Source organism: Pituophis catenifer, unplaced genomic scaffold (assembly GCF_029215685.1).
Source record: "Pituophis catenifer annectens isolate HBS135680 unplaced genomic scaffold, rPitCat1.0.hap2 SCAF_8, whole genome shotgun sequence".
Classification (NCBI taxonomy): domain Eukaryota; kingdom Metazoa; phylum Chordata; class Lepidosauria; order Squamata; family Colubridae; genus Pituophis; species Pituophis catenifer.
In genome coordinates this window covers 52,859,683-52,874,340 of record NW_027256888.1, presented here as the reverse complement: position 1 = coordinate 52,874,340, position 14,658 = coordinate 52,859,683, and the positions used below count along the sequence as shown (strand labels likewise).

At 33.4% G+C, this 14,658-nt stretch overlaps 1 protein-coding gene across 4 annotated transcripts in view; it reads left to right on the top strand.

Annotated features, from left to right (window-relative positions):
- Positions 1–14,658, top strand: part of INPP4B (inositol polyphosphate-4-phosphatase type II B) — a 129,928-nt gene that overhangs the window by 54,619 nt on the left and 60,651 nt on the right. For all 4 annotated transcript variants that reach the window (XM_070949099.1, XM_070949098.1, XM_070949100.1 and 1 more), the window contains 3 exons: positions 1,674–1,851; positions 3,927–4,139; positions 13,500–13,632. In XM_070949099.1, the coding sequence (XP_070805200.1) occupies positions 1,674–1,851; positions 3,927–4,139; positions 13,500–13,632 (524 nt within the window). The remainder of the gene's footprint in view (positions 1–1,673; positions 1,852–3,926; positions 4,140–13,499; positions 13,633–14,658) is intronic.

The following is a 14,658-nucleotide window of genomic DNA, read 5'->3' as shown; positions in this document are numbered from 1 at the left end:
TCTTTTAAGCTCTCCACCTTCTAGACTTAATGATAGTTTAGCTTGCCACATCTATACATTTAAATATGTGATCTCTATGACAACTTGCATATTGTGTGTCTAAAATACATTTTGAGTAGCATGTAACAATGTATTAATTGCAATAACTTTGTGACTCAGGGTACATAAGTTTTAGATAACTGCTTAGGTATTTTATCACAAAATCAGAATTAACAGACTTTATTTTTTCTTTTTACTCATTTGCAAGAATTTTTAAGCAACATTAGACAAAGTTTAGAAATAAATCATAAATGGTAAGGCAGAGAATTAAAGGCATGAGCTTAATAAAAGTAAATTTATTCAATCTAATGTATAACAAACAACACATTCATTACCTCCATTCTTGTCGATGATCTATATTTCAACCATGTCCTTACAATGCTTCATACAAGATAATTTGTTTTTTTAGACTTGCATCTCTCTTTGTTAAGAATGTCATCATTTCTATCCAAATACCATGTTCTTGGTTCCCACTTTCTTTTCCTCTCCTCCTAGTCACATTTTATGTATTTGTTTTTTTAATTCTGGCTTTATATATTCTCTAGATATGACTAGATCATTCCACAATGCTTCCTTAAGCAGATCACTCACTCTTGTATTTAATGTACATTAAATACATTCATTATTGATATTTGACACACACAAAAATTTTCATTCCAACTGCCCAATGTACTTTTAAGTTTCCCCTGACATAGCTAACTCTTTCTTATATAACAAAGTAGGCAGAAGTATGCCCTTCTTTCACTTCTTAAGGCATACATTCATCTTTAAAAGACTACATTCTTTCCATTACTAGCATTTGCACTTCTTAAAAGTTTTACAACTATAATGGCTTAACTTTACTATTTGAATCCAAACAGTACACCAAAACAAATCTCATCTTTTTTATTTATTTCTAAATTTTATATAGCTGCCCATCTCATAAAACAAATGACCCTGTGCACTGTACAACAAGATGATAAAAGATCTTTGCTACAAAATGATAAATTTGTTAATTATGATAAAGATTGTTGATTTCCGACTTCATTGCTTAAGACTGTCTTAGCCAAACACAGAATAGCCTGTGTATGCTTTGTTCAATATTTATTATTTAGTTTATTTGATTTACAGTCAAAGACCCCCAAAAGTATTTTGTATATAGCAAGTAATAATAAATGGAATTGAGCACAAAGAATGAAGTAGCTCATCAATAGAGGAAGGAAAGTCAGGAACAAGAATCTTCCTTAAGGCTATTACAAATTACCAAATGTTTTTGTTGGGGCTTGTATAAATCTCTGTTTCCTTCACAATTGTCAAGATAAGGCCTGTGTCTGCTTTGTTTTGATGTATTTCATAACATACAACAGCTTATTCAGAAAACTTTGGGGAATAATTAATTTCAGCAACACCGCCTGTAGCATTCATCAACAAAAGGTTACCATCTTTTACAAGGCCTATTTTCTAATCTACAGTAAATTGAGTTTTAAAATAATGCCTACAAATGTGTGACAATAAATTTTATAATACGTTTCCACATTCATTATAAAACTGATGAAATCCTTTATGTACATAAAAATATTAGCCATCTATTCTTTAAAGCTGAAAATAGTTATGACTTTATAATAAATTATTTGGTGTCATGTCTTACCTTGCAGTACTGGGTACCAATGTATTTATTATTCACCTGAAAACACTTCCAAGGCAAGAGAAGTTCTCAGTAACATCAATCAATTACAGCCTCTCATTTCAAGTCATGCAGACATGTTACTTAATTCAGCCAGACAACAGTTGCCAGAAAGCTTGAAGAATTCCTTAAAGATGCTTTCAGAAACTGTAAGTTTCAAAAATAATCCCTACTATGGAAACTAGATTATCAGATGCCTAGATATTGCTTTGGTCTATGGAATCTGTCTTCCTCTGTATGAGGAACAGTTGACTAGTTACAAGCTTCAGATGATTATCATATTCTTTTCTTCTCTGTTTCAATTGTTATCAAGCAATTTTATGGATATTAAACTTGATGCTTTTAATATAAAACAGACAAGTCTGTAACATATTACATTTAAACTAGCAACTGATGAATAATAAATCATTACTATTTTTGAAGAGTGAGAACTTTCATTTTCATATATATCATTAATAGTGTATTCTTCCCTATCTATATATTTTATTTGTGCCTGATGTACTGTGGCATAACTATAAAAGAAGGAAAATTAAACAGTGATGGAGAAACAACTTTCAGCCTGTTATAACTTTGAAATACCGTTTATTGTTAAGCACATTGCATACCCATATATTTTGTTTTAAACAAATCTTGGCCTTTTCTGCTTTATCCATTAAACAGAATTTGGCATTTTGAATTCAGACATCTTTTGATCTATTGGTCTTTGGAATAAGGAAAAGACAAAATGCAGAGCCTCTAATATACTCCTTTGCCAGTAACTTATAATGACATGCATCATATTTTAATGGTATGAAATTATAAATTTGCATTTGAGATAATGAAAATCACCTGGACTAACAGTCATTGATAATCTCATGCCCATTCCCCATTAGTTAATATTTCTGATGGTATATGATTTTTTTTAAAAGTTCAGTTATGTGTTATGTAAAGGAATACTTCCCTTTACCAGTTATGAATACTTCCAATTTCCAATGAATATTTCTGAATTCTGAATTTTCAAAATTTTAATATGTTCCCCACTCATGAATTTTGAATTCTCAGAATTCAGAAATAAGGAAGAAAATTTTCCTATTTATATTTTCTACATGAATCATTGTTATATACTTTTAATATGCTCCCACTCATGTTTTCATTATGATTAATTATTAAATTTATGTTAAACTTAACTGCATATGAAAAGCCTCAACCTGTACAGGGTTTTTTTCAGGAAGCTTCTCAAGGACTTTAATTATTTCAGTTGCTATTTCCTTCAATTTATTATGCTCTACAGCAACTTTTAATATTTTTGATATGTAGTAGCCAGAACTATACAGATAATCCTCGATTTATTACCACAATTGGGGCAGAATTTTGGTTGCTAAGCAATGTGGCTGTTAAGGGAATCATCACTGACCTAATTTTAATTTTCAATTAAAATTAACCTAATTTTTTTTCAAAGTGTTGTTAAACAAATGGTGGTAAATTGAGGACTACTTGTATACTATAGTTCAAATGCAATCTTGTTATGCTTTTGCTTCCATTTACTTCCTTATGAGTCTATATATTTGCCTTTTTTGACAATGATCACACAAAAGATGTTTTATTGACTCCATAACATAAATCTGTTAAAAAGTAAGTTTCGCTGAGTTTCATAATGTTTACTCTCATGTAAAAATAGAGTTTTTAGTCTTAAAATTCATAATATCCATTGGGTTGTACAATCTTTGAAAAAGATTTGAGAGAAGTACTTCCATGCAAGCGTGAAAAAATTTGCAATTGTTGTAGGAGGTTGTTATTAAAGTGAATGCAACTCTTAAAGCAAACAGAACTTTTTTCAGTGTTTGAACAAAACTACTAATGAATAGCAGAGGTGTCCTGTGTTGATGAGAGATCCAAAACACCTCTAAATCATGCCTTGCAGCATGAATAGCTCCAATTTTCATACATTACCGAAATTCACATAAATAAAAATGAATTGCATAATGATTAGGTTCTATTACTGTTTTTATCCTGCAAAACTGTCTTTGAACTTTCTTAGCTATGGAATAGTGTACAGTGGCTTGGTTCACATAGCTCACTTAAGTTTAGAGCCATGATTTATAAGCCATAATGACAGGGCACAGCACATACCCCAAGCCTTATAGTGCTTAGCATATCATGAGAGCCAGAAGAGTATATTTTATTATCTTAGTTCTGAGACTGCATTACCTACTTTTTGTTGATTGCACACTCATCTTAATTTTAGACAGAGTTATTTGTGCATGCCTTTAAGGATCAGCTTATCAGAAGTGCCCTTTTAGCTTTATACACAGCCCGTCCTGGTTGTGTCTTAAAAAAACCAACTTTGCCAAGGAATAACACTGAAGAGAATAGCGAACTGCAAAATCAGGATCATCCATCACAAATCAAGAGACAAGATTCCATACCTCACCACTCAGAATATGATGAGGAAGAGTGGGTAAGTAACCTCAAAATCCCATTTTTGTCTTCTACCTTTTATTCAATTGTAAATTTATTTGCATTTAAAGAGTTAGCCAGTTTAGTTATACTGGATAATAATATTTTCTTGTGATTCTTGTGACACTGAAGTAATGATTGACAGATTTTGCATGAAAAATGTATCCTTCAGATATAGTATACTTCATGTGATGTTAAAGTAGATACTTAACCTTTATTATGCCTTCATTAAACTACATATTAATATTCAGTAAGTATTTTTACTTGAATGCTGATACCATGCACTAACTGTAGTTTGCCTTTCTGGCACTAATTTATAAATATACTGTGAAAAGGATTTCAGCAAGACTAAATGCCTGTGGTTCAGAACTGTGACAATTTCTTTTTCCAATGTAACATGCAGCATTTCATTGATTAATAGTAATTCTATACATTAAACAAAATACTTTATTTCATCACAACTCCCATGGTTCATCTTTACTCATTTTTATTTTTTCTTCTTGCATACATCCTTTTCATTATTTTTCTTCTGCTCATCAAGAGTTGCCTCCTAAACTCATCAAGCTGCTTTGTAATTATTTTTCCATTGTTCTAATCCTCATAATTTTAATATATGTACACATATACATTTCAGAATTATGAAATGAAAGCTATGAGGTTTCATCTTCTATTCTAGTAAAAGGCCAGTTGAGCAAGAAAGATCCAAATATTGGTACTATTATGAATCAGATCCAGAAAAGAAATGCAAATGACTTCTGATCTACTCTGAATATGCAGAGGGCTTGTAGTTTTGTTTTATTTAAGTGGTGTTTCTTGTTTACAAAGGGTGTATATTTAAAGTTTTATAAGTAGTTTAAGGTTTTATAAGTATGAAGTTGGAGTATCTATTTTACTCTTATATTTTTTTGAAAGATATGACTTGGAATTCTTAAAACACTATTGCCTAACCTAATGACTTCTTGAAGTAACATGATAACATGATAACAACATAGAAGAGTGGTTCCAAATCCAGAAGGAGAGCATCCTAAAAAAGAATCTATTTATACAATATTTTAGCTATTGAGAAAGTGTATTTTTATGATAACAATAATTTCACTGAAATTCACTTTTATTCAAAGTTATAGAAATCTTTACAAATATTCAGACACTTCTCAACCTGAAAGTGTTACCTTGTAGTAGTTGAAACTAAAAACTTACTTTTTCTTTTGCTCTATTTTCACCATGTTTCAAACACAGTATTTTCTTTTTAGACAGATGCCAAAATTTAGCTTGTAAGATACCTTGAACAAAATAGCGTATTAGAAAATCCTGCCTCTTTCTTCATTTGTATTACAGAATTCTGTTTAGCGTTCAATTGGAAGAGTTAATACAGTATGTCCGAGCATACACATTTCTTCTTTCTTGTGCCATATCCGTCATTGGACATTGGCGATCATGTTAGGGTTAATATTTTTATCAACAGCTCCACGAAAAAGTGCTGTTGAGTTTTGTTCAAATCAGTCCCTTATATTTTGAAGTCATGATGTTCTTCTTCTGCCTGGACCTCGTTTGCCTTCAATCTTTCCTTGGAGGATTAAGTGATGTATGCCGTATTTTTCTGGATGTCGCATCACATGTCCAAAATATTCTAACTTTCACTTTTTTATGGTTTTGATGATTTCCCTTGGCTTTCCCAGGCGGCTTATCACCTCCTCATTTCTGATTTTGTCAACCCAATTTATATGTAACAGCTGCCTGTATAAATCCACATTTCAAATGCTTCTAGTCTCTTCAAGTGGCTTTCTGTCAGAGACCAACTCTCCATTCCGTAGAGCATACACATTTGTTTGATCCATTTAAGTCATGCTAATTCATTTTATAAAGTATGGCCTGAGCAGAAACTCTTAAGCATAATTATTCCCAATCCTCTGTCCTCCTTTCTTTTTCCACCAGCTAGTTGTCTTTGAGTCTATTTCATTCTGGACACATTCACTCTCCCTCATTACACTCATAATGTCTATTTAAATGTAAGTCCCACTAAGTCCACAAATACGCTAACATCTAGTATCAGATTTTAGAATTACATATCATAATTTTGGTTTGTCAGCCTTGCAAACATCTCTTCACAATAGTTCTTTAAAAATGATCTGAGTGAGAGCCACTACTCTGCATGGAGAGAGTGGGTGAATAATCATATCATTTCAGGGTCTGATAAAATCAGGATGTGGAGTATGGGGTGTTAAATAGACGCATTTAGTGGAAGAAACATTTAGTGGACAAAAAATAATGGGGAAAATTTGTGGGAAGTGAGTAATTCAATCTTTTTTGAGAAGATTGGTCTACTTAGATTATAGAATAGGAGCATGGGATAGATAAGAAGTGGTTTGGGCATAAGGGCAGGATTCTAGTGCAGGTCCTCTGCTGTGGAGGGGATGTGAGAAATCTGGGAAATAGAGGATAACAGGAAGATTTTTTGAGAGACTTCTAGAAGGAGATGTGATGGAAGGTATAGGGCAAATTGTTCTAGGGGAAAGGTACCTTGCAGATTGGTGCTGGGCACTACTTTTAACTCAGTGTCCCAATCTAGGTGCCCAGATTGGCAAAAGCATTTGATCTGTAAATACCAAGTTTGCTGTTGGAAGACAAAGTGTTCATCCATTATTTGCCATAAATAAATAAACAGACCTATATAATTCTATATGTCTCTTGGAGACTATTCAGAGACTTAAATTAATTCATTATGTAGTAGCCAAACCTAGTTAGTGAGAACTGCTATATGAGCATAAAATGTATGTTGTAAGCTCTGCATTGATTACCAGTTGACTTCTGAATACAATTCAGAATGCTGATTTTGACCTATAAAGATTTTGTCTCAGGACTAGGGAGTGTATGTATTGACAATTACTGGGTTCAAAGCACTGTGCTTTTTAAAGGGTGTTATATGCCTAGTACACATGTAAAAAGAGTAGGATTTTGTTTATCCAGTTTTTCTTGCCATTTAAAGCCAGTGATGGCTACTTCAGATGCCCCTACTCTGGGCCATCTGTTTCAGGTAGAACCTAGCCACTTGATCAGCACTTCCTGATTAAGAATGCTGAAGGTTATCTCCAGTATGAGATTTGGCAGAATCCCTGGGACTTCCTTTCTTAGAGATCTGTATGACAGCACAATTCCTGATATTCAGAAAATGGAACAATTCCATCAAACATTTAATGTTAAAAGCCTTACTGGAAGAAAACTTCTGTGATTTTAATTTAGTTTTTAATCTGTTATTTCATTTTCTATGATCTCAATTATTGTGTTATGTTGATTTTAATATAGGTTGTCAATTGGCATGAGGAGCACAGGTATATAAGAAAAGATATTATAGGCAGTCCTCTCAGCAACCATAATTGGGACCAGCAACTTAATTCCTAAGCCTTGTAGAAAATCATGTGACCACAATTTAGGATTTTTATTACTGTCTTCTCTATTAACTGTGCTTGTTGCAAACCAGTTGCAAACTATGTAAATGGCAATAATATGACTGTGGGACATTAGACCCCCATAAATGCAAACGTTAGTCACAAGATTGTTATACGGTATTTTTAATTCAAATACTCGCTGCACCAAGCAGTAAGTAAGAGTTATCTGCAGGGCCGGATTTTCCTATAGGCTAACTAGGCTTCAGCCTAGGGCCTCAAGATCAAGAGGGGCCTACTTTCAAATTGTTAGCAAAATTAAAATTACACTTTCACTATAGGTGAAAGGGCCTCATAAGTGGAATAGCCTAGGGCCTCTTTTCATCTAAATCCGGCCCTGGTTATCTGTAATACATGGTTTTACATTTGCCCTCTGTAATCTTGAGACAAGCTTTCTTGTCAGTATCCTCTAATTTTATTTCCCTAGCAACAGTCCGGGGGGGGGGGGGGGGGGTGTTGGTTCACTGTTCCTGGATGGCTCATTGCTTGAATGAGCATTTGAACATAGGTCTTCCCAATCCATATCCAGCACTTTAACCACCACAGCTAACAAACAACTGATACCAGGTGAATGAAAATGTTCTGCGATTAAATTGCAGAAACAATATTGTGTGAAATTTAGGGGAACAATTCTGTAAATGCAAAAATAGCATAAAAGGAAAAAAAATGCTTTCATATTTTTGTTCATAAGCAGCAAGGGGGCTTGGTGGTTTGAAATCTAGTGTAGTTTCTCTTTCTTCATTTTCCTTCCGTAGACAGAATAAACTTAATCTTGGTTTGCATTCTGCTGAGCCAGAACCTGTCTGCCTTCCTGGATCAGATTAGAAATCCATCTGCTGTGGCAGTTTATGTAGCCAGAAGGATACCCATTACTATTTTATCAGCACAATATCATTTTTCTACATTTGTTTAATTTTCTTGTTTAAGATGTAAAAGATATTCATTTACATCAAAATTTCTGTATGATATTCAGTATTGCGATAAAAAACAGTAAATATATAAACACAATATAACAACAGAAAGGAGAAAAAAATTAAATATTCAATCCTCCGGTAGGGCAAATTGTTCTCTCTTTTTTTCTCTCCGGGGAAAGCTAATCCAGTATTCAGTAAATTAATAACTCAGCTAGTATTTTCAGGAAAATTGACATAAGGAACTTTGCCTGACAGAGGTATTCTATGTATTCATATTAAATGTTACTCTTTCTACTACAAAGGCAATTAAAATACTGACAACTGTTTAATAATTATTCTATATTGAGATGCTGAGTAAAATATAATTGCTAATAGCATCCATTGGCTATACCAAACAATGTTAACATTTTTAAACTGATTGTCATAGGCTCAGAATGGTTGGTCCCAATTTTTTCTCGCCAGCTGTTCTAAAACCTTCCTGTAAGGAGGGTTACAAAAAAACCCCATCATGTTATATATAATGCAAGAATATGGTGGGCAGCAAGCTACTCAGAAACCACAGTTGTTTATTTCTGATTAGATAATATGGCTTGTTGTAAATGACTATTTGAACAGTAGTCAGCAAAACCTAAAGCTCATTTTGACCACAGTTGAGAGGAGAAACGAGTATTTTAAAAGCCAATTTATTTCATATTTGTTTGTATTTTGGAAAATGATGCATTTGATTTGCAGAAGCTGTACTTTGAAGATTTAAGACACAATAATTAAGTAACATTCCTAAATACATTTTCTGTGTGTCATATTCTTTAATACATTTAATGCATTTCAGATGAAATGTAGTTCACCGATGGGAATGAATAATCTAGTATACAGAGAAGCAACTCCTTCCTGGAATGTGAACAAATTAATGTTTATCAGAAACACTTCACTGAGAATAATTCAGATCTTGTCATATAATATTGAAGCTAATATAAAACTGTCCTCCTCCACTCTGCCTGCCATATACCCAAAGGCAAAAGTTAGCTTCTCTGTAACTCAATAGGCAGTACTAATAGTAATACAATGTCTTTTATTCTTCAAAGTGTAAGTGTTTAATATATGTTTGCATATGGAGTGCATTAAAACAATCCTTAAAAAAAGAAAGAAAAAGAGCTGCTATATATGATAATGTCTACATTTGAAGGTACAAATTGCATTGGGAGGAAATATATGATTTTGTATGGATTGCTGTTGGAGAAAGAGACATGTTTTAATGTTCATATAGTGCAGTTATGATTTTCCATCCTTCAAATACAGTAGAGTAGTTGCAGTTTGTGTCTTGATAACACATATTTTACTTTATTATTTCTTATGCTCCCAAGAACAATTTTATGTAAACATAAGCAAATATAATGAATGTTAACATCACTATCTGTTAAAAATGCACAATTTTAAATTTCAAAACTAAATGTTTACAAGACTGTCTAAAGCAGATAAAAGCAAGAACCAGCCCAAAGCCAACAATATAACATTTTAAGAGGTTAAATCAATATTAATATTATTTTAGACCATAATTTTGGTTTAAAAATAGGTTGAAATTAAAGTAAGAAGGAATCAGAATACATTTCTTGAGAAAGGGAATGCCCAAAATATGAACCATTAAAAAATAAGTTTGTTCCTTCTGTATGAGTGTACTGAAAAGGGTTCAATTGAATATAGGTATAAGTAAACTTTTATAGCAAACTTTTAAAAGTCAATAAAGTACCGGCACTTTAAATTGAATTGAGAAGCAAATGAGTACAGTATTCAATGGGACTGATAAGAGAATTGGTATACTGTGCTCTGAACACTAATACAAAGATACACTGGGCAGGCCTTGCTATTATCTGAGCTTGGTTGTTTTTTTGCAGTCATTTCATTCCCCAACTACCAGTAGGTAACATCATCAGTGCTAGTCAGACTAGCATTGATGAAGTTACCAATTTGGGTAAAGAAACGTCTGCAAGAAAACAGCCAAGCTCAGGGTCTCACGTGTCCAAATCCCTAGGCCTTGCAAACGCAGAAACAAACATTCTCTGGAACTGTTTGTTCCAGAGTGCTGTTTCCAGGTGGAAAGCCAAGCCAGTAGTAGGCCTCCCTCAGGTCTAGTTTCATAAAGATCTAGTAAAGATCTCCCTCAGGTCTAGTTTCCTACCCTTCATAAAATGAGCCAATATGACCTTCATCAGTGGAAGGGGGTACATGTTTTCCACACAGACACTGCTAATACCACGGAAATCCACGCATAAGCACAAGGTCCCATCCTTCTTCTCTTTAAAGAGTATGGGAGCTGCAATCCTTGACCATGCTGGCTGTATGAATCTCCTGGCCAAGTTCTTGTTGATGTACCTCCGCAACTTGTCCAACTCCTTTGGCATCATTGAATACATCCTTGGTTTTGGAAGTTTCGCTCCAGGGACGAGTTCAATAGCACAATCAGTAGTGCGGGAGGTAATTGATCACACTTTCGCTCACTAAAGATTTCCTCTAGGTCTGTGTAGACCAAGGGATATGAGAGGCGGGCCTCCGTCTGGAGCCCTTTGGGAACCCCCTCCTTCCTGCCACTGCTAGCTGTGCTCTCCCCTCTTCCCTGGGCTTGTTCTTGGTGAGGAGGTCTGGGTCCTATTCCTGTGCGCTGACTTCCTCTCACTTGTCCAAATCCCCAGGCCTTGCGAATGCAGAAACAAACATGCTCTGGAACCATTTGATACAGGTTTATTCAAGCCTGAGGCCTGGCACAAATGAATACGTAGCTGTCTGTTGCAAAGTCAGAAATGAAATATAATACAAATTAATCTTAAATTTAGTTTTATCATCATTACAGATAAGTCCATTCTCAATGAACTGTAACTTGGGTAAATGTATATGCAACTTATTGCTGAAAGTTACTTGATAACCGTGATCATCCTCTTCATCATTATTTCAGCCACAAATGTAGAAACAAAAATGATAGACCTGAATTTTTGATCATATAGCCTGGAAAAATAAATGATTTATTGATTTTGGTTTTTATCCTCTCTACAGGCAAAATATTTCAGATTAAATAATATTTATTCAAAGACCTTTCTTTAATCCCTAATAAAAATGTTAAAGTGAGGTCTGAGTTGGTTTAACATATTCTTAGAATAATCTGGAAAACGGGTAACTTGTCAGTACTAAATTAGCCAGCCAGAAGAAGTGCTAGAATTAATCTTAAATGGATAATACATCATTGTGTAATCATTCAAAGACAATAAACTATTCATCATCAGCACGAAATATGCTTCTCTTTCTGTTCATTTTTTAAAACATTTTTATCATTCATTAACTTTCTGTTTATGCATAATTAAACAGCTCATCTAGTGTGTCCCTTTAGAAATTTTACAGTTTCACTTTAAATAATTGCTGCCTTCTTTCTTTTTATTCTTCGTGGATAGAGTTGATCATATAGATACCCTGATGTGTAAATAGAACAGAAATTCGGTCATTTATAGAACCAGTCAAATGCCTCTAACATATCTCACCTTATGTCAGCAACAAATGGATGGTGCTGTGAGAATATTGTAAAATTAAGTTTTCTATATATGAACATACAGAACGTTCTCAAATGAGATTATTTTAGGTTAAAGAACAGTTAGATTCTAATTAATCATGAATCTCTTTTAAGGCATCTATGCCAAGAAATATTACATGTGCCTTTTTCATCTTTGCTGCAAAACCGGTTGATTTACTGCATAAGAAACAATATTAATGAACAATCTAATTGCATTGCTGCTTTCAGTGACAGTGGTTCTTTCAGGTAAAGGACACTCAAATGCTGCTGATATGTATAATGACGATTATATTTTTATCCAGTATATCTAAATATATATTTATATCTACTGTATATCTATTTGGTCAGTTCAAGGCGGCGAACATAATATTTTTGGCTCCTATTTTCCCCACAGCAACAACCCAGCTGGGTTGGGTTGAGAATGACTGATCCAAAATCAGCCAGCCAGCTTTCACGTCTAGAACCCACAGTCCCTTGGTTTCTAGGTCAACACCTTGGCCATTACATCAAACTGGCTCCAATGATTTTGCACTTAAAATCTGTCACATCCCTTTTCCAGGCATAAAACTGTATTCTTTGCTTACCTGAAAATGGGATAAACATGTTTCTTGGGCTTACAAAATTCTAATTGCCTTTTATAATTTTAGTTATAAGCTCCTAGAGAACAGTTGGGGGGGAGGGTGTGCGCATGCACGATTATGTGTGTATAATCACATAAACAAAACATAGAAGTGTTAAGTATTGAGTAAGGCTTTTTGGTCAATTTTATAAGTTTGTTATGCACATGTATTTCATTTTGAGGAAAGTTACAATTGTCTAAGTATAGTTCATTTGTATGATTCCAGTGTACATTTTTAATGAATGATTGGAACTGCATAAGGATATATGGAATAATTTACATAAATATATTTAACTTAAACATGTAAAAATTGAACTCATGAAGATCTATGCCAAAATGCTTTAATACAGTACTAATGTATATTAATGTATATTGATATTGATGTATATTGATGATAGCCTGTAAGACACAAAGAATCAGGATAATTTCTAAGGTTGAAGCATGGAAGATTTATTCAAGTCTATGTAGAAGAATCTGATTAACTAAAGTCCAATACTAATTTGGTGCTAGATAAGAGTCAATGGAATTCAACAGAGGCTAGACTTGGATCTCTGCAACGCAAGGACTCTAAATTGTGATGTGTTTAACTCCACCCCCAGCTCTGTCTGTTTTTATCCTATAGCACCATCTTAAATTATGTAACATTTTTATTCTAGAATTATGCTTTAGAAATAACAGCAAAGATTTTTTAAAGATTGATTAAATGCAGGACCCTGTTCTTTGATATATTACTTTGTTTTATCTCACTGCTGTTCTATAATATACCACTATAAACTAAGCAATTATACTTTTTCATGCAGATGTTAATACTGAGTAATGATACTGATATTTTTTTCAGGATAGGGTGTGGGCCAATGTAGGGAAGAGTTTAAACTGCATTATTGAAATGGTGGACAGATTGATTGAAAAGAACACTCCCAGCATCAGTAAGGAAAATGAAAAAGAACCTTCATCAGCATCTCATCTGAGTGGTAAGGAATGCATTTTTACTGTTGCAAAGAAAAAATAAAATAAAACAGACCAGTAAAGTCAGATACTCCAGTTCTTTATCTTTTATGTTAGAAGGCTATTTATCAAATTATGTATTGGTAACATAATCTGATATTGCCTGAAGTTATCAATTTGACAGCTGTCACCTCCCAGTAAACTGCATTCTGTTTTCAAAATAAAGGTACTAGTATTATTATTAAACATTGGGATAATATTTCTGAAACTTCTAAAAAATAGTGACCAATGGAAAGGATAATTAGATTTCAGAAATACAAAAAGTGCATGAAGACTTGAGGGGCATGCCTCTGAATTATCGCAGATACTAGTTCTAATATCATAGTTTGTAACTTATTTTGAAATACTGTATATCCCCCCTTAATTCCATGGAGTGTAGTCAATGTAAGGTTTTAGAAGTACAGCTTAATATTTTTCTGTATTAAGTATGTACTAATGAAGAAAGATGGATTCCAACTCTTAAAAGGATTTTTTACTATTAAAAATAGAATAGCTGGTTTAAAATGTGAGAAAAGGTATGGCAAGAGATATAAGAATAGGAGTGAAAGATTGAAATGAAATAATGTAATAGTGTAATATTGAAGCTAATGAACTGAAAATGATAAACTGAAGAATATGAAGGATGAACTAAAGAATATGAAGGATGGCTTTTAATGGAAGAAAGGGTGCCTGAAGAGCAGTAACACAATTGATCATAGCCACGTTTGCAGTTTAAATAGTGAAGAAAATGTAAGAGTTCATGAGAAAATTAACAGCTCTAGAAATATATTGATAGACAGTAAAGCCAAAAGGGAAAGATTGGTTTGTGAAAAAGACAATAGGTCTCAGAGAATACAGACAGAATGTCAGAGGTGCAAAGTTAGTGGCATGCTATGCTATATAATACTGTTAATATAAGCTCAGATACTTTGGTCCAGTTAGCTTTATACATAAAATTACATAACTAGTTAATTGTTGCTACCTAATATACTGCTCAAAAAAATAAAAGGAAC